The 26,848-nt window shown below is 46.5% G+C and overlaps 2 protein-coding genes across 4 annotated transcripts; one reads left to right on the forward strand and one right to left on the reverse strand.

The window, feature by feature from the left end:
* Window positions 1-468: 468 nt before the first annotated feature.
* SPRYD4 (SPRY domain containing 4) lies at window positions 469-1,947 on the forward strand. The gene is made up of 2 exons (XM_008003669.3): window positions 469-597; window positions 960-1,947. Exons 1-2 carry the CDS (start codon window positions 513-515, stop codon window positions 1,496-1,498), a joined length of 624 nt encoding a protein of 207 aa, XP_008001860.1. The 5' UTR covers window positions 469-512; the 3' UTR covers window positions 1,499-1,947.
* A 553-nt stretch (window positions 1,948-2,500) lies between these two features.
* On the reverse strand, window positions 2,501-21,351 carry GLS2 (glutaminase 2). Of its 3 annotated transcripts, none has more exons than XM_008003670.3 (18): window positions 20,837-21,351; window positions 12,886-12,985; window positions 12,378-12,499; window positions 11,650-11,779; window positions 10,778-10,857; window positions 10,528-10,691; window positions 10,251-10,309; window positions 8,487-8,519; window positions 8,166-8,224; window positions 7,584-7,650; window positions 7,383-7,433; window positions 7,093-7,269; window positions 5,394-5,525; window positions 5,159-5,251; window positions 4,617-4,678; window positions 4,052-4,128; window positions 3,712-3,775; window positions 2,501-3,580 (listed from the first exon to the last, which is right to left on the reverse strand). In XM_008003670.3, the coding sequence occupies exons 1-18, from the start codon at window positions 21,016-21,018 to the stop codon at window positions 3,424-3,426; spliced, it is 1,809 nt and encodes a 602-aa protein (XP_008001861.1). In that variant the 5' UTR covers window positions 21,019-21,351; the 3' UTR covers window positions 2,501-3,423. The 3 variants fall into 3 exon arrangements, with proteins under 3 accessions (XP_008001861.1, XP_008001862.1, XP_008001870.1); XM_008003671.3 differs by lacking the exon at window positions 20,837-21,351 and adding an exon at window positions 20,599-20,819; XM_008003679.3 differs by lacking the exon at window positions 11,650-11,779 and having other exon boundaries at window positions 20,837-21,350.
* Window positions 21,352-26,848: the final 5,497 nt, after the last annotated feature.

Consider the following 26,848-nt stretch of genomic DNA (forward strand, 5'->3'; position numbering starts at 1 on the left):
GGTCTTGATCTCCTGACCTCGTGCTCTGCCTGCCTCGGCCTCCCAAAGTGCTGGGATTACAGGCGTGAGCCACCGCGCCCGGTCTAGATTATCCTCACTTAATTATTACTAAGGTCTGTATATAATTTCTATTTTAAAAATGAGAACACTAAGGTTCAGAAAAGTGGAATGAGTTGCCCAAACTCACACAGTGAAGCCGGGATCAAAGCTAATTACAGTACTGTTTAATTTTAAAATCTATACTTTTAAGCATCTGGCAACACTACATCTCTAAAAGTTTTATGTAGTTCAAATGTGAGCAGCGTCCATCTACGCAGAAAAACTGAATAAACAGCATCAACCACCCAGTAGAATCAGAACAGAAACTGCTAACGCGGCGGCCTCCGACAGGGCGTCGCTCCTACGTCATAACACTGCGCGGCCGCCCCTTGCGCACCACGTGCTAGGGGAGCAGGCGGGCAGATGGCTGAGTCTGTAAGCGGGAGGCGTGCCCGGCTCATCCATGGCGCAAGATGGCGCTGCTTTTTGCACGTTCTTTGCGCTTGTGCCGCTGGGGAGCCAAACGATTGGGAGTTGCCTCCACAGAGGCCCAGAGAGGTAGGATTATCTCTTTTTACTCTTTTACCTCCAGAATGGCTTCCGTCTATTATTCCCAGACCCGACTCCGAGAAGCAATTCCAACCCTCTCGGGTCTTTTCCCTCCCCCACCTGCCTTGGTCTCTAGCTTCCAAACCTGTGACACCATTTGGTTTCTTTAAATTCCAGGACTTCCTCAATCCGAGTTTCAGCTCCATGAGCTATCCATACTAAAGCGACCCCCCGACTCTCTTGCCCGCTTGGCATTCTGACTCTTCCCTAGTTGCTCGTGTCTCTTGACTGCCTGCCTCAGATCTGAATATATCACCAGCCCTAGGGTTCTAGCCCTTGTTATTATCCCGTCTTTTTTGCTCTGCCCGCAGGCGTCAGTTTCAAATTGGAAGAAAAAACCGCCCACAGCAGCCTGGCACTCTTCAGAGGTGATACGGGTGTCAAATATGGCTTGGTGGGATTGGAGCCCACCAAGGTGGCCTTGAATGTGGAGCGCTTCCGGGAGTGGGCAGTGGTGCTGGCAGACACAGCGGTCACCAGTGGCAGACACTACTGGGAAGTGACAGTGAAGCGCTCCCAGCAGTTCCGGATAGGAGTGGCAGATGTGGACATGTCCCGGGATAGCTGCATTGGTGTTGATGATCGTTCCTGGGTGTTCACCTATGCCCAGCGCAAGTGGTACACCATGTTGGCCAACGAGAAAGCCCCAATTGAGGGCATTGGGCAGCCAGAGAAGGTGGGGCTGCTGCTGGAGTATGAGGCCCAGAAGCTGAGCCTGGTGGATGTGAGCCAGGTCTCTGTGGTTCACACGCTACAGACAGATTTCCGGGGTCCAGTGGTGCCTGCCTTTGCTCTCTGGGATGGAGAGCTGCTGACCCATTCAGGGCTTGAGGTGCCCCCCGGCCTCTAGTATTTCCATTACTGGAGTCCCTAATCACGCTCTTGGCCAGCCTCCTTTTGAAAATGTCTGAAGCCTTTTTACTTTGCCTCAAGCAACCTCTAGCTCCAGCAATTCAATGTTGGGTCCTTTGTGCAATATCATAATCATCTTCCTTATCCCCTGCCTTGTGAAAGCTAGGCATACAGCCAAACCCTCCTTCTCCCACCCACCAACTACTGCCCATTTCCTAGGCTACCATGGGTGATATATCTTCCCTGACCTGCTTCCTTCAGTCCCTCTGCTTCCCTTTGCCCAGACCTTTCTCAGACTGTATTCCATCCTGGGGTCTTATCATTCAGCTTTGTTTGAATTTATTAATCACCGTGATACCTCTCCCTCCCTTTGTCCACATGTAACTTGTTTGTTCTTGGGGCTCTACCAGATCGCTGAAGAGTAAATCCTTTCTACCTCTGGCTGAAGGAGTGGTGCAGTCAATGACTTGGCCCTTTTTCTACAGCACATTCAGAGTTTGGGCTCTGGCTCCCTCAGTAAGTGCTTTATTAACTCAGTGTGTCAAAATGAAAACAGCCCTCCTTCCCCAGTAGCTCAGTGCCACAGACCTTCAGCCCCAGACAGCTGTAGCTATCGTTACCCTGAGTCCATCTACCTTAATCTATACCTCTGACACCCAGCCAGTCTGTCATAATCATTATCCCGGTTATAACCATGACCAAAGGGGAAGAGAGACACTTGGGGGATATCTAGGGTATGAGTGCTAGAAACTGTTGATTCTTTTATTTATTTTTTGAGACAGTCTCACTCTGTCACACAGACTGGAGTGCAGTGGCATGATCTCGGCTCACTGCAACCTCTGCCTCCAGGGTTCAAGTGACTCTCGTGCCTCAGCCTCCTGAGTAGCTGGGATTACAGGTGTGTGCCACCATGCCTGTCTAATTTTTATATTTTTAGTAGAGATGGGGTTTTGCCATGTTGGCCAGGCTGGTCTCAAACTCCTGGCCTCATGTGATCCACCCACCTTGGCCTCCCAAAGTGCTGGGATTACAGGTGTGGGCCACCACGCCCGGCCAAAACTGTTTATACTTGAGAAGTTCCATCTTCATTTCTGCCACAGTTGGAACTTCTCGAGGAAGGAGGGAGGCCTGAGGTTTTTTTGCACAATCTGTTTCAGAGCCTGTTTAGACTCAAACCTACACTTCCCTTGGCAGCAGAATATACTTAACCTAAAGCAGTATTTGGAGTTGAGAAAAACCTGGCAGGGTAAGTGAATATGTACTGTTTGGTAGAGTAGGTAGAGAAGCCGTGCTCTGACCCTGTGATTCCATCTTTTTCTACCTCGTATGATGGTGATGAAGTTTGATACCCCTAGGGAAGAAAGAAGGACTGGGTTTAGCAAAAATGATTTGATAATTAAAAGTTTATTTGAACACAAAACACTTTCTCTGTCTATAAAATTGGCTGTTAGCAGTAGCAGCAGCATGTCCTGGCCAAGGGGAGTAGATCTCTCCAGACTACTAAAGCCATGTACATAGCCATTCCCACTTCCCATATTCTGTGGATATATACATGTGCATGGTAGCTAGAGTCCCTCCACCAGAGTGTCTTTCTCTCATGATGGTTTCTTCAGGGAGAGGAAGAGGAGACCTGGGTGAAGAGCTGGGATGGTTTTGAGTGGGGCAAGCCATTAGGCTGTACCTTGTAGCCCATTCACTCTGAACAGCTCTACTGCAGGTGTCCACTGAGGCCCTTCTCTGTACTCTGTCTGCTGAGGGAATGGGGTATTTTGACTCTCATAGAAAGCACTAGCCTAAGTCACCACATGACTGTTGGGTCCCCACTGAAGCAGTGTAGCTCTTCATAGCATTTTTGGTGGTTATGGATTACATGTGTGGCCAGCTCGTGCTTTTTCTTGAGCAGGGGCTCTCCATGACCTGTGCTCATACCATGCTTTCTAAGTTCTCTTTAGACAGGGCCTCAGCTGCTGCCTCAGCCTGAGTGTCAGAGAGTGTGTAGGAATCCTGGTAATCTTGAAGCAGTTTGACCACCTCCAGATGGTTGAACTGCACAGCATCATCCAGGGGAATGTTGCCCCATCTGAAAGGAATAATGATATGATCAGGCAAAGGAGACATGGAGAGTGTGGTGGTTGTATATATTTGCATGGTGGCTGGAGGGTAGGTAGAGAAGCTGTGCCCACCCTCCTCCACTTTTAGCCTAATACTCACCTGTCCTTGGCAAAAGGATTCACTTTGCAAGCCTCGATCAGGAATTTAACAACTTCGATGTGTCCTAGGAATACGGGCAGAAGGAAAATGAGAAGGCACAGGTCTTGAACCCTTTGGTGCAGACACTTAGTCACTGAAGTCTTTACCAAGAGGGGAACGGAAAAGGCTTCTTCCCATTTTGTACCCTGCAGCACCCAGTAATAGTCTAGCTGCAAAGCAAAGGGTGTCTAGATAAAACTAGTTGCTGCCCCTATAACCTTGAGAGCACATATAGCGAAGGAACTTTTGGTGAAAAAGAAAGGGTCTTATGATTACCCTCCCATCCTTAACCCTTCAGTACCTTCAGCTGCAGCAACATGCAGAGCTGTGCGCGAGTCATAGTCTTTCTGTTCCATATCCATGGCCGACAAGGCAAACCTGAGGGTAGTGGGAAAGCAGCTAGAGTTACCTAGATCAGACTGGAATCACAGGTGTTCTTTGTGAACTGGTGTCAGACTGGATGAGTTTCAGAGAAAGTGAAATAGCCTATACCCAGATTTGTAGGCTCTCAATAATCTTTTTTCCATACCCAGATGAGACTGTTATACCCATATTAGAGAGATGGGAATGTGATGCCAGAAATAATCACTCACTGCCTACCTGTGGTAAGTGCCCATTGGAGGCAGGGTACCTACTTCCTCGGACTCTGCTCTTAACACTCAATAACAACGGCTAACATGAATTATAGAGCAGGCAGTTTACTTAAAAAAAAAAAATCTCCTTTTTAAAAAAAATCTAATTTAAATGCAATCTATATCTGTCTAATTCCAAAGCTGAAGCACTTAACTGTTTTGCTATGCTGCCTCCCAGTAAAATCTCTGACCAGGAGTATTTTATTGTGTGTATTTGGTCAACAGTAGCATTACCTTCGAAGAGCTGAGACATCACCACTGTAGGCCGCAAATAACAGGTTGACCACAGTCTTGTTCTGGAACACAAATCATACCCTCCTGACATTAATTGAACTCACCTATGTCAGCTCTGCCCTGTGACCTTCCTCCATGGGTGCTTAGTCAAGGGTATTGCTGAAGTGCTGAAGTGTTATGGAGTGTGCTACTCTGAAATATTTTTTGTTTTTTTGTTTTTGTTTTTGAGACGGAGTCTTGCTCTGTCGTCCAGGCTGGAGTGTAGTGGCGTGATCTTGGCTCACTGCAACCTCCACCTCCCGGTTTCAAGCGATTCTCCTGCCTCAGCCTCCCAAGTAGTGGGACCACAGGTGCGTGCCACCATGTCCAGCTAATTTTTTGTATTTTCAGTAGAGACAGGGTTTCACCATGTTAGCCAGGATGGTCTTGATCTGACCTCGTGATCCGCCCGCCTCGGCCTCTCAAAATTCTGGGATTGCAGGCATGAGCCACCGCACCTGGCCTTTGAAATATTCTTACAAGCCACCTGGAGTTTTCCTTACCCGAATTTCTCCCCCTTCACGCCGTGGGTCTAACTTCCGAGCACAGTGCCTCAGGTTGTCATAGTTGTGGAAATTGAAGAGAGACACCAACTTCTAGAATTGTAAGCCAAAGATACTGTGTATTTACTCCTTACACTTAGTAGGAACTCAAAATTGTTTTATTAAAATAAAAGTGGTACCATTAAACAAATTTATTGCTTCAAAAATATTAAGTACTATATGCAAAGCATCTCACCTGGCAGAAGCTGGTCCCCCTATAGCTGTTCCCCAGCTTGTCCAATGGGGGTGACAGGCACATCATTCCCATGACATTGGGTACCACCAGGAGGATGGCTCCTGATATAGCTGACTTGGCTGGCAGGCCCACCTGGGGAACAGAATTGAAGCTGAGGATGACGTGGGTGTGCCCCAAATCAGAAAATAAACAAGTTAGGCTGTACTCTTAACAAGTTTACAAATGACTGCATGGCCACAATCTACCTCAACCTTTTGGCTTGTTAATTAGCTTCTTTTATTGCTCCTGTCCTTCTCTTAAAATTCATTGGTTCAGCTAGAAAATATTTTTTGAAATATAGCATTCTGTGCTGGATGCTGTGCTAGAACTAGCATTCTGGTATTAGGAGATAGGTAATACACAGGTAAATAAATAGTGTTAGGAGGTAGGTAATAAACAGGTAAATAAATAGACAAGTAATTTTTAAAGTAATTGTGATAAGTAGTGAGAAGAAGTAGGGTGCTGTAAATAGAGGTAGAAGGGGGCCCATGTGAGATCAGGTGGTGAGAAAAGTCTTTCTTTTGGAAATGACATCTAAGCTGAGACCTCAAGGAGAAGAGCCAGCAATGTGAAGCACAAGTCAGGAGCTGCAACATCTCTCGTTGGTTTTTTTTTTTTTTTTTTTTTTTTTTTGAGACGGAGTCTTTGCTCTGTCGCCCAGGCTGGAGTGCAGTGGCACGAACTCGGCTCACTACAAGCTCCGCCTCCCGGGTTTACGCCATTCTCCTGCCTCAGCCTCCCGAGTAGCTGGGACTACAGGCGCCCGCCACCTCGCCCGGCTAGTTTTTTGTATTTTTTAGTAGAGACGGGGTTTCACCGGGTTAGCCAGGATGGTCTCGATCTCCTGACCTCGTGATCCACCCGTCTCGGCCTCCCAAAGTGCTGGGGTTACAGGCTTGAGCCACCGCGCCTGGCCCTTTTTTTTTTTTTTTTTTCTTTTTCTTTTTTTGAGACGGAGTTTTGCTCTTGTTGCCCAGGCTAGAGTGCAATGGCACAATTTTGGCTCACTGCAACCTTCACCTCCCAGGTTGAAGCAATTCTCCTGCCTCAGCTTCCCAAGTAGCTGGGATTACAGGTGCACACCACCACTCCCAACTAATTTTTTGTATTTAGTAGAGATGGGGTTTCACCACGTAGGTCAGGCTGGTCTTGCACTCCTGACCTCAGGTGATCCACCCGCCTCAGCCTCCCAAAGAAATCTCTCTTTTTTTTTTTGAGATGGAGTCCTGCTCTGTTGCCCAGGCTGGAGTGCAGTGGCGCAATCTCGGCTCACTGCAAGCTCCGCCTCCTGGGTTCATGACATTTTCCTGCCTCAGCCTCCCGAGTAGCTGGGACGACAGGTGCCTACCACTATGCCCATCTAATTTTCTGTGTTAGCCAGGATGGTCTCGGTCTCCTGACCTTGGATCTGCCCGCCTTGGCCTCCCAAAGTGCTGAGATTACAGGCGTGAGCCACTGCGCCCGGCCAGACATCTCTTTATATATTCAAGGAATTTGGTGTTTTTGAGAAGCTCATCTAAGGAGTCTCAACCTAATTGCCTTCCTGGAAGTTAGTGAATGAGAGGCAGGAACAAGCTTCCACCTCTATTTTCAGAGAGTCAGTGTTCTCTCTTCTTAGCACTGGGCGCATGACAGATGGATGGCAGAGCCAGAAACTCACGTGGAAGGCAAACTGGCCAGAGAAGTCATACATGCCGCAGGAATGCATGAGGCTGAGGGTGTTGCGCACTGCTTCAGCACTCAGCACACTCTCGCCTGTGATAGGGCAGATCCCACCATTGGCGAGGGTGGCTGCCATGACACTGCCTGATTCACAAGTGACCTCCACAGAGCACAGCTATGAAAACAAAGAATAGGTGAAGATGTGATGTGAACCTGCACATGGTACCCTCGGGTGTAGGGCAAGGACAGTCTGTCCTGTTCCCTCGGCCCTGAGCAGTGTTTTCTTACCTGGAAGTAGAGATCAAGGGCAGCCATCATGTCCACTCCCTTAGGAAAGCACTGCAAGGAAGAGAGGGGAGAGCATTTCTCTTCAGGACATCAGCAGCCCTTTCACATTGTCAGGGTCTTGGCCGAAACCCCCAACCCCTACTGCCCTTCCACTAGCAGCAGAATTCCCAGGGACTTTCTCTCCCAGCCTCTCCTGGTTACCTTCTTTTCCTTGAGATAATAGCCAATGGCATAATTCCGATCCCCTGTTTCCTTCTCCGACTGGAATCTGAAGCAAACACCCAATTTAGTACTTGAAGTTGGAGGAATAGGTGTTGGGAGAAGGGGAAAAATTACCTTCCCTGAGAGAGACAGAACTACATCACACCACAAACTAAATGAACCCCTTTATAACTTCTCACAGTAATATTAGAGGAAATTTCTGAACCTCAGCAAACACTCAGCATAGCTTTATTATAAAGTAAACCCAAACCAAACACCCCAAACTGTCTAGTCATCTAGTCTAGGAAAACTGGTGAAGTTTTTGGCTTTGAAAGTCTTGGCAAGAAAGGGCTTAGGCACAAACCATCACACTCTCTCATTACATACTAATTAGTAATGGAAAAAATTATTTTACAAGGTAAACAAATGTTAATGAAGGGACTCAGAGGAAGCTAGAGGGCCAAAGTTCCCCTGGGATTTCTTCCTTTTAAGATTCTCTCTCCTGCATCATTCTTGTCCCCATCCTGAGTACACACAGATACACCACAATGCTTTCAGTCAGTCCTCTGAATAGGGACTTACGTGGCATTGCTGAAACCCATGTATTCATTCCCAGCCATTTTGTTGAGATACTGCAACACCTGGAAGCGAAAAAGGGACATTGAGGCTCCACTTGACTGAGAAGCTCTATTAATACCTCACAGGCTGACTAGCCCTTCTGAACTCAGGTCTTGTCAAGAGGCTTTCCTCTCTGAGGCCAGCAGATTTCCACACTTCTGGAAGTAATGCTTCTAATATGGGCTGGTGCACCTGGTAGTGGAGTTAGAGAGCCACTGGGGCAGCTGGAGAGGACAGCATGCTGTGGAGAAATGCAGCCAGGGGCCAAGTAGCAAGGGAACTTACAAAATCAAACTTCTCTGCTTTGTTACAGTCCATCTGCAGAGAAAGAGAGAGATGTCAGTCTTCTAAGCCTAGGAGGATGACAGAGGGAAGGGTCAGAAGGATCTAGTGGAGTTCAAGTGTTAGACTGGTCCTGCTGCTGCAAATGTGTTCAATTTTATAATGGCCTTTTTTTTTTTTTAAAAACACCGCACTTCCATTGGCTCCTCTTTTTCTCTTGAGGCAGAGTCTTGCTTTTTCACCCAGGCTGGAGTGCAGTGGCATGATCGTGGCTTACTGCAGCTTCGACCTCCCAGGCTCAAGTGATCCTCCCACCTCAGCCTCTGAGTAGCTGGAATTACAGGCATGAGCCACCTTGCTGGGCCATCCCACTTCCATTCTCAATCCAAACCCTCATCCCTGAGTCCCACGTTCATTTTCCTGACTCTAATCCTGTCTCCCAGCCCCACCCTATCCCTGATCTCCATCCTCATTCCTTACACCCCATACTAGACCTTTACTCTATCCCATTGGCCAGCATGATGGTTCATGCCTGTAATCTCAGCAGTTTAGGGGGCCGAGGTGGGAGGATCGCTTGAGCCCAGGGGTTTGAGACCAGCCTGGGCAACATAGGATAGACCCTCTCTCTCTCTCTATATATATATACACACACACACACACACACACACACACATATATATATATATATTTTTTTTTTTTTTTGAGACGGAGTCTCGCTCTTATCACCTAGGCTGGAGTGCAGTGGCACAATCTCAGCTCAACTGCAAGCTCTGCCTCCTGGGTTCACACCATTCTCCTGCCTTAGCCTCCTGAGCAGCTGGAACCACAGGCACTCGCCACCACGCCCGGCTAATTTTTTGTATTTTTAGTAGAGACGGGGTTTCACCGTGCTAGCCAGGATGGTCTTAATCTCCTGACCTCATGATCCACCCACCTCAGCCTTGGCCTCCCAAAGTGCTGGGATTACAGGCGTGTGCCACCGTGCCTGGCCTCTATTTTTTCTTTTTTTCTTTTTTTATAAAGTTCCTACTTAGATGGGAATGGGATGAGGCAGGTCCCAGATACAGGTTTGTAGATGGAGCCATCACAGAACAAGGGGAGAGACTCAGCCTCATTTCCTCACCCAGACTCATTGCTTACTCATGTGTCAGTTACAGAGTCAATACCACAGGGACTGTGACACCTGAGTCCCTGGGGGGAGGATTCCTAACACCACCTTCCTCAGGAGGGGCTGTGATTGGCCCCAGGGTGTTGCTGCCCAGCTGCTCCCAGGTTCTTGCTCAAGCTCTGGGAGACCTACAGCTGATGGGCCAGTTTGACACCCTGTTCAAGGCCAACTCACAGTTCCAGGTGACGTGAATAACTGCCCTGGCCTGGCCATTCACCCTTCCCTGCAGGTGTCCCACACCCAGAAATGGCCAATCAGTGCCCAGTAGTGCTGTCCTCCCCTTGTCTCTGGCATTTGGCCCTTGGTCCTAGGCAGGGGTCAGGACCTGCTCACTTCTCTAAGAGTCAGGAAGCTCTAGGCTCTAGACTCATGGGTGGGGGCAGGGAACAGTACTAGTGGGGGTGAGGGAGGTGGTGCAGTCTCTTTTACTGACATCGTCAGCATAACGTGGCTCCCTGTTGTGTCTCATGTGCCTTCTGGGGACCCTCAAAGGAATCAGAGCCCCACCAGTCTCCCCGAAGAGCTGAACAAATATGAGGGATACAGGAACACAGGCGCTTAGAGGATAATACCTGTCAGAAGGTTAAGGTGGCACTGACCTTGATGAGGGAGCTGACAACAATGGCACCAGCATTGACCATGGGGTTATGGGGGATTCCTGGGGAAATACAAACCACCAAGAGTCTTAGCCACTGAACAAAGCCTCCCTGACAGCCCGCTCATTTTGTGGGTTAGACAAGAAAGATTGCTTGCTAGGGAGAAAGGCATGACAGGGCTAATCGGGAAGGGCAGAGAAACAAAAAAGGCTGGGGGATGGGGTGGGGGTAAGGAGGAGGGGACGGCTATAAGTATGGTCTGAGCCTTGGTAGTGCTCACCTTCCTCATTGAGGGAGAGCTTGTTGTAGCGCAGGCCACTAGGCTCTTTGCCCACAAACTTGTGCACGTAGTCAGTGCCTAGGGTGCTTATGGAGATGGCATAGGTGAGGGGCTTCACACAGGACTGCAGGCAGAAGGGGATCTTTGTGTGGCCCACAGAGTGCCTGGAGGCAGACAGATGCCATGAAAGGGGTTGGCCTGTGTTCGGCACCTGTGCCCTGCCCCCCCTTCCTCTTGCCCAGCATCTCACCGCTGACCATCCACAGTGCACAGGGAGACACCCCACAGGTCTGGGTTTGACTTGGCCAGCTGAGGGATGTACGCTGCCACCTGGACATGAATGGGTAGAGAAAAGGGAGATGGATGTGGAGAAAAGGAATAGAGTTGAGGATAAGGGTAAAGACAATCTTTTAGATAAAAGCTAAAATTCTGTCTTCTATAGGGCAGAAGGGTTCCCTCCTGCCTGTTGCTCCCAGAAATTCTGAGCCTTAAGTCCTAGAAGGCCATATCTTTCTGTATCCCCAATCCTGTAGAGATAGCAGTAAAGCTAATGGAAGTTTAAAAAGGAGAATTCTGAGGTCACCTTCCCCTTTTGCTTCTTAGGCTCAATTACCATATAAATCCCTTTGAAGACTGTATTATAGACTCTTGATTCCCTCACCTGCTCTAGGAATCATGTGTATAGAAACACATGAAGCCAGGTCCCCATTTACAGAAGTTCTGCTTCTCATTTCTCATTCATAGGATTCCCAGCCGCAGGAAATCTCTGAGAAGCAAGGTATATCTAGGTGTGGTGGCTCATGCCTGTAATCCCAGCAGTTTGGGAGGCCGAGGTGGGGGGATCACTTGAGGTCAGGAGTTTGAGACCAGCCTGGCCAATATGGCAAAACCCCATCTCTACTAAAAATACAAAAATTAGCTGAGCATGGTGGCATATGCCAGCTACTCGGGAGGCTGAGACAGGAGAATCGCTTGAACCCGGGAGGTGGAGGCTGCACTGAGCTGAGATTGCACCATTGCGCTCCAGCCCCAGTGACAGAGCAAGACTCCATCTCAGAAAAAAAAAAAAAAAAGATATTTGGCCCAGGTCCCTGACCCCTCCCTTAGTCCCCTGGCTCTCACTTTGCCTCCAGTGAGCTCTTTGGCATCCTCAAAGATGCGATCCACATGGCCCGTGAACTCCTCAAAATCAGGAATGACAAACTTCTTTCGGAATGCCTGGGTCAGGAGCACAATGTTGCTGCTCACACACCTGGATCCCAGATACGATTGGATTAGGGGGCTAGAGAGATGCAGCTGGGACTCACTCTGGAGCCATGGAAGTCGTGAATAAAGAAGGTTGAGTGGTCTTCTGGTTTGGGATCAACAGCTCTATTACCTTTGGCAAATCAGTTTGCCTTTCTATGTCTTAGTTTCCTTACCTGTAAAATGAGGGGTTTTAATGATGTGGAAAGACACTATGTCTTGGGATATGAGAAAAAAAATAAATACCAGAATAATATGTATGTATGTTACCTTGATATTTAAAAAATCCCAAATCATGAAAGTATATTTACATATATTCATGTATGTATGTCAATACATAGGACATTATCTAGAAGATACCCACTAATCTGTTAATGTTTACTTCAGGGAAAAGAGGCTAGGGATTGAGTAGGGAGGGAAAGGAGAACATGTATTTCTATATTGTTTGAACTCTTATAATGAGTATTCATGTATAACTTATATAATAAGTAATAAAATAAAATGAGGAATTGAACTATACAATTCCCAAATTCCTCCCTGCTGTGAGAGTCTACATCCACAGGACAGTTTTCAGAGAGCAGTGCCCTTGTTTCTGGGGCCCTCACTTTCGGAAGAGATCTCGGTCCAAGAGGCCACCACTACTGGACTCTTGGACCACACGGTGCATCTCGCTCATGCAGTCTTGGAGCCGAGGATCTGATGTCTGCAGTCCAGTGGCCTTTAGTGCCTTTAGAGGAAAGAAGAGACCGGAAAGGTCAGCTACAAGGACAGTGATGTACTCCTCATAATCTTTCCCAGTGGATACCCGGTTAGCTGAACCCCAGCCGCTATAATAGGTGGAACAAATGGGTTTGGAGAATAAGAAAGGAGGGGATGGAGCAACTCTGAAGGCAAACAAGGGTTTCCTGTCCTTTTTCCAGAGGGTTTAATCTTCTGACCCTGGGGCAGGGATGGGCTTGTCTTGTCAGCCTAGACATCTGGATTCTCATCCATCTGTATGCTTCACCCTCATGTAGCAACCCATTAGCTGCCCTGCACTTGTCATACCCTCGTTTCCCCACTTTTCAGAGATCTTAAGGAATTAGCATCCTGAACAGGTAGAGAGCAACTTACAGTGGTGAACTTGTGGATAGGGATTTGTTCCTGTCCTTCAGCAATAGTGTAGAAGAGCAAATCACCCAGGCGGGACAGCATGCCACTTTCTGATGAATCACTGGGGGCAGAGAATGGGGAGGAAAGTGGGGCCTGAGAACTGCTACCTGCTCCTCCTTCTGCAACATGGGCTTATAAGTAGGTGAGTGTCCTCATTCTATGCCTCCTCCTTAAACCATCTGATCTATCCCTATAAATCAACTTTCACGTCTGTCCTAAGAAGTTGTAGATCTTTTCTCTAGCTTTTACTCCTGACCTTCAGATCTTTATTTTTAGCTCCCTTCTCACACTTCCACCTATAAGTGCCCCACAAGCACTGAAAACTCAGTATGTCCAAACCTGAGTCATCTTACCTCCTTTCCTCTTCTTCTCCTCTTGTTTCCCACCTGGGTTAACAGCATTACCACCCACCTGGGTGCTAAGCTGGAAATATGGCATCATTTTGATAGTTTCCACACCTTAAGTCCATGCTTAGTTGGTCACCAACATTGGATGAATCTGCCTCATAATGTCTCAAATCCACCCTCTATTCTCCTTTGCCCTGTGCCAGCATGCTGTAGTAGACCAGTTTGCCCCATAATAGCTGTGTGATCTTGAGTAGTTTGCTTAATATTGCCTTGCTTCCTTATCTGTAATATAAGGGTAGTAATGTCTGCTTCACCTGGGTGATATAAGGCTTAAGATAAAAATTCCGTGAAAAACTGTCTGATACAAAGTAGATGTTCAATAAATCATATATATCATCAGCTCCTTATTCCCTTTTACCTAATTGTCACTACACTCTCTTGACTTTCAATCTGTCTTTTTTATTTTTTATTTTTTGAGACAGAATTTCACTCTTATTGCTTGTTGCTTCAATCCATCTTCTAAAATGTACTAGTGATCTTTTTTTTTTTTTTGAGACGGAGTCCAGCTCTGTCGCCCAGGCTGGAGTGCAATGGTGTGATCTCAGCTCACTGCAACCTCTGCCTCCCGGGTTCAAGCAATCCTCCTGCCTCAGTCTCCTGAGTAGCTGGGATGACAGGTGTGCGCCACCACGCCTGGCTAATGTTTTTGTATTTTTAGTAGAGATGGGGTTTCACTATTTTGGTCAGGCTGGTCTGGAACTCCTTACCTCATGATCCACCTGCCTCGGCCTCCCAAAGTGCTGGGATTACAGGCATGAGCCACTATGCCCGGCCAAAATGTGCCAGTGATCTTTCTAAACTCAAATGTAATTTCTCTACTCAAAAACATTTGGTAACTCCCTATGCCTACAGAATAAGCTCTTGAAATAAGAAGTAGGCCAGGCGTGGTGGCTCACACCTGTAATACCAGCACTTTGGGAGGCTGAGGTGGTTGGATCACCTGAGGTTAGGAGTTCGAGACCAGCTTGGCCAACATGGTGAAACCCCATCTCTATTAAAAATACAAAATTAACTGGGCGTGGTGGCACATGCCTGTGATCCCAGCTACTACAGAAGCTGAGGCAAGAGAATTGCTTGAACCTGCGAGGCGGAGGTTGCAGTGAGCTGAGATCTTGCCATTGAACTCTAGCGTGGGCAAAAAGAACAAAACTCCGTCTCAAAACAAACAGAAACTTGGTAGGCCATTAAAAGCTCTTTAAAACCTGCCAATTGGCCAGGCACGGTGGTTCACGTCTATAATCCCCGCACTTTGGGAGGCCAAGGTGGGCAGATCACCTGAGGTCAGGAGTTTGAGACCAGACTGGCCAGCATGGTAAAACCCCATCTCTACTAAAAATACAAAAACTAGCCAGGCGTGATGGTAGGCGCCTGTAATCTCAGCTACTTGGGAAGCTGAGGCAGGAGAATTGCCTGAGCCTGGGAGGTGGAAGTTACAGTCAGTCGAGATTGCGCCACTGCACTCCAGCCTGGGTGACAGAGTGAGACTTTGTCTCAAAAATAAATAAATAAATAAATAAAACCTGCTCACTTAACTTCCCTATTCCCCACCATGCCCACACACTCCAGATGTAACAGGCAATATAGATGGCTCCCCAAAATGGGCCAGGAACTGTGAGGCTTCCTGGCCTTTGCTTATGCTATAACTTCTGCATAGAATGACCTTTGCTTAGTATGGTCCTGCTCATTCTTCAAGGTCCAGATCAAACGTCGCCAACTCTGTAAAGGCTTCCCCAAACCTCCAGATATTGCTTATGCTGCCGGTTTGACACAACACACCATCTTACTGACAGAAGAATCTCCCTTGCTCCACTGTTAGGTCTTTGTGTTTTACACATCTTTTTTATACATCTTTGTCTTCCTAGCACTGAGCAAAGTCCCTAGCACACAGTGGGTCTTCAATAAGAATTACTCAATTGTATTGCTGGCAAGGTCCCTGTGCCCCAAAGTATCTCTCTGGCTTATAGCACCTAAAATTCCAGGTCCTGAAGACTTCTTAGTTTTCAAGATTTCCATTAATATGTTAAAATATTTAGAAGAGTTATTTTTTTAAGTAGAAAAGGGATCTACTATATTGCCTAGGCTGATCTCAAACTCCTGGACTCAAGTGATCTTCCCACCTAAGCCTCCCAGAGTGCTAGGATTATAGGCATGAGCCACCACACCCAGACAAGCGGAGTTATTTTATCAGATTATTTTATCAGCTAGTTTCGATTAAGACCCTTCAAAGATCTTTGACCCAGTCAGGCGCGGTGGCTCACGCCTGTAGTCCCAGCACTTTGGGAGGCTGAGGCAGGTGGATCACGAGGTCGGGAGATCAAGACCACCTGGCTAAAATAGTGAAACCCTGTCTCTACTAAAAATACAAAAAAAAAAAAAAAAAAAAAAAATTTGCCGGGCATGGTGGCGGGCACCTGTAGTCCCAGCTACTTGGGAGGCTGAGGCAGGAGAATGGCATGAACCCCAGAGGCGGAGCTTGCAGTGAGCTGAGATTGCGCCACTGTACTCCAGCCTGGGTGACAAAGCCAGACTCCATCTCAAAAAATAAATAAATAAATAAGTTATAAAACAATAAAATTTTAAAAATATATAAAACAATAAAATTAAAAAAAAATTCTTTGACCCAATAATTTGACTTCCAGGGATTTGTCCTACAGGTATACTTACACACATCAAAAATAACATATTTACAATTATTCATCACATTGTTGTTTTTTCTTTTTTTTTTGAGACGGAGTCTTGCTGTGTCACCCAGGCTGGAGTGCAATGGCGTGATCTCTGCTCACTGCAACCTCTGCCTCCTGGGTTCAAGCGATTCTCCTGCCTCAGCCTCCCAAGTAGCTGGGATCTACAGGCACATGCCACCATGCCCAGCTAATTTTTGTATTTTTAGTAGAGACGAGGTTTCGCCATGTTGGCCAGGCTGGTCTCAAACTCCTGACCTAGTGATCCGCCCACCTCCTCCTCCCAAAGTGCTGGGATTACAGGCATGAGCCACCACGCCCGGCCTTCACTACGTTGTTAGTAATAGTAAGATTAGAAACAATCTGATGTGCAACAATAGGGAACTGGTTAATTATTGTATATTCATATAACGGAATATTATGCAGTATAAAAAAAAGAAATTGGGGTGTGCTCTAAGTATTGATATGGAATTATCTCTAAGATATAATATTAACTAAAAGAAGTGTGTTATAGAACAGTATATGGAGTATGGTAGTATTTATGTTTGTTTGTTTGTTTATAGAGATGGGGTTTAGCTTAGCTGTATTGCTCAAGTTGGCCTTGAACTCCTGGGCTCAAGTGATCCTTCTGCCTCAACCTCCATAGTAGTTGGGACTACAGGTGCATGCCACCATGCCCAGCTTTATTTATTTTTATTTTTTAATTTATTTTTTATTTCAATAGGTTTTTGGGGAACAGGTGGTGTTTGGTTACATGAATAAGTTCTTTAGTGCTAGCTTTATGTTTTCATTTGTTTTTTCTTTTTTTTCTTTATCAGTTTTCTCAGGTTGAAGCACAGGTTTAAAAGGGAAAAATATATATATGTTTGCTTATTCAGGCACAGAATATTTCTGGACGAACATTTAGTTAGAAATAGGTAAGACTGGCCAGGCATGGTGGCTCATGCCTGTAATCCCAGCACTTTGGGAGCCCAAGGTGGGCAGATCACAAGGTAAGGAGTTCGAGACCAGCCTGACCAACATGGTGAAACCCCGTCTCCACTAAAAATACAAAAATTAGCTGGTGTGGTGGCGTCTGCCTGTAACCCCAGCTACTCAGGAGGCTGAGGCAGGAGAATTGCTTGAACCCAGGAGGCAGAGGTTGCAGTGAACCAAGATTACGCCACTGCACTCCAGCCTGGGCAATGGAGTGAGACTCCATCTCATAATAAATAAATAAATAGGTAAGATTGATTCATCTTCTACAGAGAGGACGTAGGTGCTGGGAAAAAGGGATGGGAGGGATATTTTTCACTATCTTTTGTATATTTTGAATTTTGAACCATATGGAATATATTATCTATTGAAACAATTGATTAAAAAATAAAACTCAAACAGCTTGGCATAGACTAGGCATATGTGTGTCTGGAGTCAGGAGAAATACCACAAGAGGGAACACCAGAAGAGTTTTCCTGCTTCTGGGTAAATCTCGTTGTCACAATGAAGCTAGTGCCTATACGGGGAGAGGAGGAGAAAAGCTATCTGAGGGATAACTCAAGAAGGAAAGTACATAGGAACACTTTGAAGGCAGGACTCAGGACTCTGTGCCTGGAAGCTGACAGAAGACAGGAAATAATGCTATACCACTGAATGTATCACAGGCCTAAAAAAACTGTATGTCCCTCAGATATGGATGGATCACCAATGTAATGTTGAGGGAAAACAAGCAAGGTACAAGAGCAATGTATGTAGTATGATACCAAAAAAGCAAGGTACAGGAACAATGTGTTTAGGATACCATTTGTATAAAAAAAGTAAAGTAATATCAGCATGTATTTTATGCATAAAATATCTCTAGAAAACTATACATGATATCACTGACATCAGATTATCTCTGGGGGGCAAAATTTCCTTGGAATTTAAGAAATAATTGAACAAATGTACAAGAGTATATAGTAACCAAATTGAAGACTGGTTATTTAAACTATGATACCTCAAACAATGGAATCTTTTAAAATTACAAAATGACAATGTCATACATATTCAATGATATTAAAAGCTGTTCATAAATGGAAAAGATAAGTTCAAGAATATGACTATCCCATTTTTGTTAAATTACATATACATATATAGGATATATATGACTATATCACAATATTAATTGGTTATCTCTAATACTGAGATCTTTATTTTCTTTTAAAATTTTTTAAGTAATAAACTTATTTATTTGTTTTTGAGGCAGTGTCTCACTCTGTTGCCTAGGCTGGAGTGTGGTGGTGCAATCATGGATCACTATAGCCTCAACCTACAGGGCTCAAGTGATCATCCCACCTCAGTCTCCCAAGTAACTAGGACTACAGGCACATGCCACCATGCCTGGTTAATTTTTGTATGTATTTTTTTTTTTGTAGAGACAGGGTTTTGCCATGCTGCCCAAGCTGGTTTCAAACTCCTGAGCTCAAGTGATCCTCTCCACCTTGGCCACCCACAGTGCTGGGATTACAGGTGTGAGCCACTGCGCCTGGCTCTAAATTTATTTTTTTAATTGACACATAATTGTACAGATGTTTATGGGATGCATAGCGATGTTTCAATACATAGAATTATAGTGATCAGTAAGGGTAATTAGTATATCCATCATCTCAAACATTTATCATTTCTTTGTGTTGGGATATTTTCCTCTTGATACTCTTACTTTTCTTTTAAAGTCATAAATACAGCCGGGCACGGTGGCTAACGCCTATAATCCCAGCACTTTGGGAGGCTCAGGCAGGTGGATTATCTGAGGTCAGGAGTTTGAGACCAGCCTGACCAACATGGTGAAACCCCGTCTCTATTAAAAATACAAAAATTAGCCAGTCGTGGTGGTGGGTACCTGTAATCCCAGCTACTCGGGAAGCTGAGGCAGAGGTTGCAGTGAGCCGAGATTGCGCCACTGCACTCCAGTCTGGACGACAAAGAGACTCTGTCTCCAAAAAAAAGAAAGTCATAAATACAGCTAAATAGCTAAATATTAAACAAACAATAACCCGAAAAACAGCGCATTTCCTCTTTGCTGCTCTCTTTCCTCCGCCAAACACAGGAACCCCACCCCATCACAGTGTCACACTGCCAGAGCACATCACTCTCCAGTGCTCACAACCCTTTCTGCCTGGGAAGTACCAGTCCAAGGATATGACAGGGGGTTCCCTGGGCAGAAGAAATAAGGTCCCCTGAAAAGACTTCCATCACCAGACTCCCCTGGATAAGGAGGTGTGTGTGGGGGGAACTAGGGATACCTATAGTTCCCTACTCTGCAGAAGGTAGACAGATGAGGGAAGTTCAGCCTTTGCTGTATCCCACCTTATTTCTCCCATGGTGAATATCTGGGAGGAAGTTGGGGTGGAGACTAGAACAGGAGGGAGAGGGCTTATCCTTTAAATGTTCTGTGTCTTTTTGAGAAGAAGCTGATGGAAAAGTACTGTGTAATATGGATAAGCAGACACCATGACTATGAAAAAAAGAAAAGGGCCGGGCGTGGTGGCTCATGCCTGTAATCCCAGCACTTTGGGAGGCTGAGGCAGGCAGATCATCTGAAGTCAGGAGTTCAAGACCAGCTGGGCCAACATGGTGAAACCCTGTCTCTACTAAAACTACAAAAATTAGCGGGGTGTGGTGGCGCGTACCTGTAATCCCAGCTACTTGAGGTAATCCCAGCTACTCTAGAGGCTGAGGCAGGAGAATTATTTGAACGCAGGAGGCGGAGGTTGCAGTGAGTCAAGATGGTGCCACTGCACTCCAGCCTGTGTGACAGAGTGAGACTCCATCTCAAAAAAGAAAGGAATAAAAGTACGGCATAATGTCATTAATAATAAATAATACCTATTGGTGTCCCTTATGACAGAGACTCGAGTAGTTGGTGAGGTAGTGTTGTGTCAGTCTGGCTACTTTAGTGATAGTGTCCATGTTTCTGAGTGTCATGAGGGAGATGACCCATTTCCTGTTCCTGCTACAGTAGAGCAATGGCTCTTTGAACAGTGTCTATGCTGGCCCTCTGGGAAGGACAAGATTTCCTGTTCAGCACCGTCTGCGTCTCGGAGAAAAAGGCTCAGCCACCAAGTGTGTCCTAGGCGGTGGGGAAGATAAAAGTTTGGCCACCTGGGCGGAAGAAGTACCTAAAGAAAGAGAACCTTTTAGATTCCGGAGCCTGGGCAGCACAAATAATAGCTCTGACTGGCTCTGGTTTGGGAAATCTGCGTCTTAAAGACTTTTCCTCTATTACAAATATTCTCCCCATTCAACAACCAGTTTGGAAAATCCCCCCCCTCCCCATTCTGCTGTTCAGGGAGCATTACCACGCACACACCTAACACTTATGCACGTACCTGCGCACCAGTAACACACGAGCATCACACATTACCCGCCGAGGACACGCAGAAACACAACACACAGACAGACCCCAGTACACTTGGACCTGAGGCAGGAGGCTGTTCCACACCCACGCATCTCCTAAAAAACACACTGAGACGAGGGAAGGTGAGGACGGGCGGCGTGCGCCCGGCCCTGCACTCAGACACGTGAACCAAGTAACACTCGGGGCGCATCAGTGATCCAGGTTAACTGCGCACCTTGGACAGGCGCCATCCCCAGGACCCGCTTGCCCGAACGCACTCCCAGGCAGATTGCAGATTACCGCCCGAACGCGGCGTACCCAAAGCTCCACATCCAAAGGAAAAGGCATCCAGGGCTAGTGAGCCAGGAGAGGGGAGATGAGGGACGCTGCCTGGGGAGGGCACTCGGGAACTAGCGAGGACCACAGTGGGAGTTGGGGCAAGCCCGTCCCCTGCCCTGTCCCAGGAGCCTTACTGATCCTGGTGCTGCGGCTGGCGGCTGTGTGGTGTCTCTCTGCCCTGCGCCGCGGCCTCACTGAGGTGGTGCCGGACGCCCCCGCCAAGGAGGGGGCTCCGGCTCAGGTGACCCCAGTCTCCCCGCCGGCAGTGACTGCCGGCCCGGCTCAGCGCCTTCTGCAGAGCCTTCATGGAGCGCATGCCCCCAGCAAGCCGCTGGCTCTGCAGGTGCGCCCAGGACCTCTAGCTGTGGCTGGGAAGGAGAGGCGGAGCGGGCGAGACAAGGTGCGGGGGAGTTCTGTGAGGGAGCTCTGGGCCTGAAAGACCGAGAACGGGGGCCCCGTGGGTGGGGCTGGGGCAGGAGGAGGGGCCTGCCCCTTTAAAGCTGGCTCCAGGGTTAGGCACACCCTCAGGACAGGGGCTAGGTGAGGAGCGTTGGGAATAAAGGAGAACCCGAGTGGGTGGAGAGAGGGCGGTGCCTGGGAGCTGGAATGGACAATGCCCAGGCCCAATCACTGAGGAAGCAAAAACATTGAGGCGGGGAAAGGGTAAGGTTGCCCAATGAGAGCAAGACGGTAGGCTCTTGCGACAGCCTGCGGATGCTTCCACGTGGGCCCCGCGAGCGCTTCCGCGTGGACCCCGAGAGCGCGGGTGTCCGCGGATGCTGAGGGCTGGAAAGGCGAGCACAAGCTGAGGCAAAGCCGGTGGGGGCGGGAGGCGCTCCCCGGGGACACCGTGGGGCTGCGAACGATGGAGTTCTCGTTAGAGAGGAGGGTGCTGCCTCGAGAGAGGAGGCCAAGTAAGAGTGAGCCCAGTTCAGGAGGCCACTTAGAGAGCCTCGACCTCCGAAGGCCAAACCAGCGCCCAATAATCCGGCGCGTAGCGTGGCCCGCGGCCGACCTGCGGTGGTGCTGGGTGGAGAGCAGGATGGCTGCTGGGTACCCCGGGGAGAAGCAGCCGACCAGCACCTCAGGGAGGCATGGGGCGGCGGGAAGGTCGCTCTGGCGGTTAGGATGCCTGGTTCCAGTTTGTGTCCCTCTACCATTTATTTGGTGTAGGACTTGTTTTAAAATCTGGAAAGTTAAAACATTAAAATAAGGTGGCACGCAGAAAAACATTTTATAAACCATGAAGTGCTCCCCACATTTTTCCTACTTTAATTGTTTGCCGTTGTCCTCCTCACGGGCAGAAAAGAGGCGATGTACAAAAAGCATTTTGAAATCTAAGAACATTCAGGACTTTTTCTATTTGCAACTAGAATTTTCACCTTGTATCTCGGCAACGCCTAACCCAGCATCCATATTTAGTAGGGACTCATTATGTAAATAATAGCTATTATTGAGTGCCCATGGTGTGCTAACCACTTCGTTTCTCTCCGTCTTACCAGAGACCTACAAAGTAGTTATTAGTCTCAATTTGAAGGTGAGGAAACTAAGACTCGGAAATTAAGACTTCTCGCATAAGGTAACCCAGCTAGTAAGTACCAAAGCCAGAAATTAGACCCGTTTTTTTGTTTTGTTTTGTTTTGTTTTGTTTTTTGAGACAGAGTCTCGCTCTGTCGCCCAGGCTGGAGTGCAGTGGCCGGATCTCAGCTCACTGCAAGCTCCGCCCCCGGGTTCCTGCCATTCTCCTGCCTCAGCCTCCCGAGTAGCTGGGACTACAGGCGCCGCCACCTCGCCCGGCTAGTTTTTCGTATTTTTAGTAGAGACGGGGTTTCACTGTGTTAGCCAGGATGGTCTCGATCTCCTGACCTCGTGATCCGCCCGTCTCGGCCTCCCAAAGTGCTGGGATTACAGGCGTGAGCCACCGCGCCCGGCCTTTTGTTTTGTTTTTAACTACAAGTCTCTCCTTCATGCAGCCCTTCCCAAAAATTAAGCATTGAATTGAATTATCCCAAGAGAAATGACCCCATCCCTAAAGGAGGTATTTTATGTGTGTGGAAGTATTATGATACAGTACTGGGAGCCTTTTCCTTGTGATAGTTCTGGCTGTTTCACAAAATACTAGTTTTCTTTTTTTCTTTTTTCTTTTTTTTTTGAGACGAAGTTTTGCTCTTGTTGCCCAAGCTGGAGTGCAATGGCGCAGTCTCGACTCACGGCAACCTCCGCCTCCTGGGTTCAAGCGATTCTACTGCCTCAGCCTCCCTAGTAGCTGGAATTACAGGCGTGTGCTACCTCACCCAGCTAATTTTTTGTCTTTAGTAGAGACGGGGTTTCGCCATGTTGGTCAGGCTGGTCTCAAACTCCTGACCTCAGATGATGTGCCCACCTCAGCCTCCCAAAGTGCTGGAATTACAGGCATGAGCCACCGTGCTTGGCCCATAGTTTTCATTTTTGAATTAAAATGAGTTTCAAGGGTACCCGTGGGAAAACAAATACTGAAACCAGTATGGTGTGTTCTGTGGAAAGGCAGTTCTCCTTTGCCTTGGTTAGGATCGGAGGGCTTATTTGGCTTAAAACCAGATGGAGTGACATTTGTTTTTGCTTGTTTTTTCTCTTCTATAGTCATTCTGTGCCTGCTGTATCCGTTCTCCTGTCCGTGGAAAGCCGTCTAATTCTGGGACTCCGGCTTGCTGCTTTATGCTTGGCTTTGCCCAAGAGGCAGAGTTCTGGGTCTTAATAGTGTAAACTCAATCCTGCATTAGTTTTTTCATATGTAACAGACGAATCTTATTCTTGTTTCACAGGAATATTATTTATCTGAAGCGTTTTCATCTGTTCAAGAGAAAAATACCAGCTGTTAAGGAATTTCTAAACATTACCCAGGATTAATTTGCTTCCTTTATTTCCAATTTCCGCCTCTTTGAATTAGCTTTATACTCTAATGAGTTCCTTACTCTCTTTCTCCTAGCACTCTTCCGCTAATAGGAACTGTTTGGGTAGTGAAGATCTATGCATGGAAGCAGAGGTTCTTTGCTTAGAGAACTAGCTCCAGCTGCACTTGGACCTTTGGACTAACTCTGTCTCCAATACAATATTGCTGTCTTTGCATGAGGATGGAGCATGAACTGGTGATTTGGGAGGCCAATGGTACTGTGTAAAGTATAAGATACTGGAGAAGAACAAGTTTGTTGTCCCAGGTGGTTAAAGCTTGGCAGGGTCAGGTCCTCTTTTTGTTTCTAATTTGAAAAATACTCATCATCTAGTTTAATTTGTGCAAAACTATTAGCCAACTATGACAGGGGCAGCTATAAATGAAGATTTTCATAACTGAAAGAAAGTTTTTTGTGTCTCTAACAGTGGATTTTTAGGTTAGTCCACGGCTGTGCCAGAGTTTTGTGGTATGTGAGAGAGGATTGGACTTAATGATTTTGAATCCTTAAGAAAAGCTAAATCTGGGCCGGGCACGGTGGCTCACGCCTGAAATCCCAGCGTTTTGGGAGGCTGAGGCAGGTAGATCACCTGAGGTCAGGAGTTCGAGACCAACCTGACCAACATGGAGAAGCACTGACTGTAATAAAAATACCAAATTAGCCGGATATGGTGGCACATGCCTGTAATCCCAGCTGCTCAGGAGGCTGAGGCAGGAGAATTGCTCGAAGCTGGGAGGTGGAGGTTGCGGTGAGCCGAGATTGCGCCACTGCACTCCAGCCTGGGCAACAAGAGTGAAACTCTGTCTCAAAAAAAAAGAAAAAAAAAAAAGAAAAAAAAAAAAGAAAAGCTAAATCCTCTGTGATAGGAAATTGATGTTTGGAGATTATTTCTTATGATTAAGAAACTAATTTGTTCTACTCTTTTTTTTTTTTTTTCTTTTTTGGTGATGGGGTCTCACTCTGTCATCCAGACTGGAGTGCAATGGCGTGATCTCGGCTCACTGCAGCATCTGCCTCCCGGATTCAAGCAATTCTCCTGCCTCAACCTCCCAAGTAGTTGGGATTACAGGTGCCCGCCAATACGCCCGGCTAATTTTTGTATTTTTAGTAGTGACGGAGTTTCACTATGTTGGCAAGGCTGGTCTCGAACTCCTGACCCCGTGATCTGCCCGCCTTGGCCTCCCAAAGTCCTGGGATTACAGGTGTGAGCCACTGCACCCGGTCTGTTCCACTGTTTAGACTGTAGCTAGGATGTTAATTGGTCCAAGTAAAAGATTAGTTCACTTTTTTTTTTCATTAATCTTTGCTAATGATACTGTTGTTACAAACTCCTTTCTGCCTTAGTTTCTCCATTTGTAAAAGATAAACTTGTATTTTACTGGGTAAAATGTAAGTACTTGGGGCTCTGACATAATCAGCTTCCACTAACTCAATTAATATTTATTTGTTGGCATTCAGTGTGCCAGGTCCAGTGCTGGAGAATCCAGAATTTTAAAAATTTAATAAACCAGTTTCTATTGGGAGAAATGAGAAAGTTTATGTTTAAAATTTCTAATGAAGGTCGGGCGTGGTGGCTCACGCCTGTAATCCCAGCACTTTGGGAGTCCGAGGCGGGCGGATCAGGAGGTCAGGAGATCGAGACCATCCTGGCTAACACAGTGAAACCCCGTCTCTACTAAAAATACAAAAAATTAGCCAGGCGTGGTGGCGGGCGCCTGTAGTCCCCGCTACTCGGGAGGCTGAGGCAGGAGAATGGCGTGAACCTGGGAGGCGGAGCTTGCAGTGAGCCGAGATCGCACCACTGCACTCCAGCCTGGGCGACAAAGCAAGACTCCGTCTCAAAAAAAAAAAAAAAAAAAAAAAAAAAAAAAAATTCCTAATGAAAAATGCTGTGATGTAGAGACATGTAGAAGAAAGTATAAAGAGAGGACATCTAAGCTGGGGATGAAGGGCTACTGGGATAGAAGAGGAATGTTGGCTGACAGGAGCTGGTTTTTAAAGCATGAGAGGTGTTTCAGACAGAGGGCTCTACAAGAATAAACAGAGCCTGAGAGGAACATTCGAGGGACTCTACCTCTAGTTGGGTTGGAATGAAACGTGGGTATAAGAGTGTGGACCAGCCGGGCGTGGTGGCTCACGCCTGTAATCCCAGCACTTTGGGAGGCTGAGGTAGGCAGATCACAAGGTCAGGAGTTTGAGACCAGCCTGACCAGCATGGTGAAACCCCGTCTCTACTGAAAATACAAAAATTAGCCAGGCGTGGTGACATGTACCTGTAATCTCAGCTACTCAGGAGGCTGAGGCAGGAGAATCAGTTGAACCTGGGAGGCAGAGGTTGCAGTGAGCTGAGATCACGCCACTGCACTCTAGCCTGGGTGACAGAGTGAGACTCCGTCTCAAGAAAAAGAAAGAACGTGGACCAATGAAACTGAGGATGTAGGTATGAGATGCATGTTTTAACTTGATACTAGACTTTCATAGAGTAAATGAAATTTAATAAAAGTTTAAACATGTCTGTGATCTACTCCAGTGTGCTTTCCTAATTCTTCTTTGGTTTAGCAATAACAAAATGAAAATTTATAGGACTGAAAAAATATAAATATAAGCCTATTAAAAAAACATATCATCACACTGGTCCATTTATGATGCTTAACATGCATTTTCTCTATTTTGCCAAATAATATCTTCTATAATCTGGGTTCTCCAATAGCCATTAAAGTAGATTATAGCAAGTCTTAATCAACAAAATATACTAAAAGAATGTAGATTTTGCTAGAATTCCTAAAAAGGATTTAGAAAAATCTGTAGGCAAAAACTAATTTGAAGGAACTTGAAAGCCTTTGCTGACACAGCAAAAAGAAAATACCTTCAGGGTTTGATTGATAGGATTTTCTTTTTTCTTTTTTCCCTTCTCCAAGTTATTGGTAGAGAAATAGTATTTTAATACTTGTTTTTCTTTGACTTAAAGAATATGGAAGATGTCAGAATCTTGTATTACTCTATAGTGAACAAATGAGACCCTTCTCTAAAAGACTAGGTTAAATTAACTTTTAACCACATTTACCTAAGTGAAACACTCCATAAGCCATATTTTATTAAGATTTTATATAATTTGAAATTTTTTACGTCACCTGCTTTGACCTGTCAGTTTGCAAAAAAACTGTCGTTATAGTTTACTGATTTTCAGGAAAGTTTTAGATAATACAATTTTAGATCATC

This window comes from Chlorocebus sabaeus, chromosome 11 (genome assembly GCF_047675955.1).
Source record: "Chlorocebus sabaeus isolate Y175 chromosome 11, mChlSab1.0.hap1, whole genome shotgun sequence".
In the NCBI taxonomy this organism is placed as follows: Eukaryota; Metazoa; Chordata; class Mammalia; order Primates; family Cercopithecidae; genus Chlorocebus; species Chlorocebus sabaeus.

What these genes read in the sequence shown, in the direction of transcription:
- GLS2 (XM_008003670.3), bottom strand. Translation starts at nt 21,018, where the DNA reads ATGCGCTCCATGAAGGCTCTGCAGAAGGCGCTGAGCCGGGCCGGCAGT. An exon ending in ATGGGTTTCAGCAATGCCAC is followed by an intron (nt 7,651 to 8,165) that starts GTAAGTCCCTAT and finishes TGTTTGCTTCAG; the next exon opens with ATTCCAGTCGGAGAAGGAAA. An exon ending in CTGGCCAGTTTGCCTTCCAC is followed by an intron (nt 5,526 to 7,092) that starts GTGAGTTTCTGG and finishes TCTGTTCCCCAG; the next exon opens with GTGGGCCTGCCAGCCAAGTC.
- SPRYD4 (XM_008003669.3), top strand. Translation starts at nt 513, where the DNA reads ATGGCGCTGCTTTTTGCACGTTCTTTGCGCTTGTGCCGCTGGGGAGCC. An exon ending in CTCCACAGAGGCCCAGAGAG is followed by an intron (nt 598 to 959) that starts GTAGGATTATCT and finishes CTCTGCCCGCAG; the next exon opens with GCGTCAGTTTCAAATTGGAA.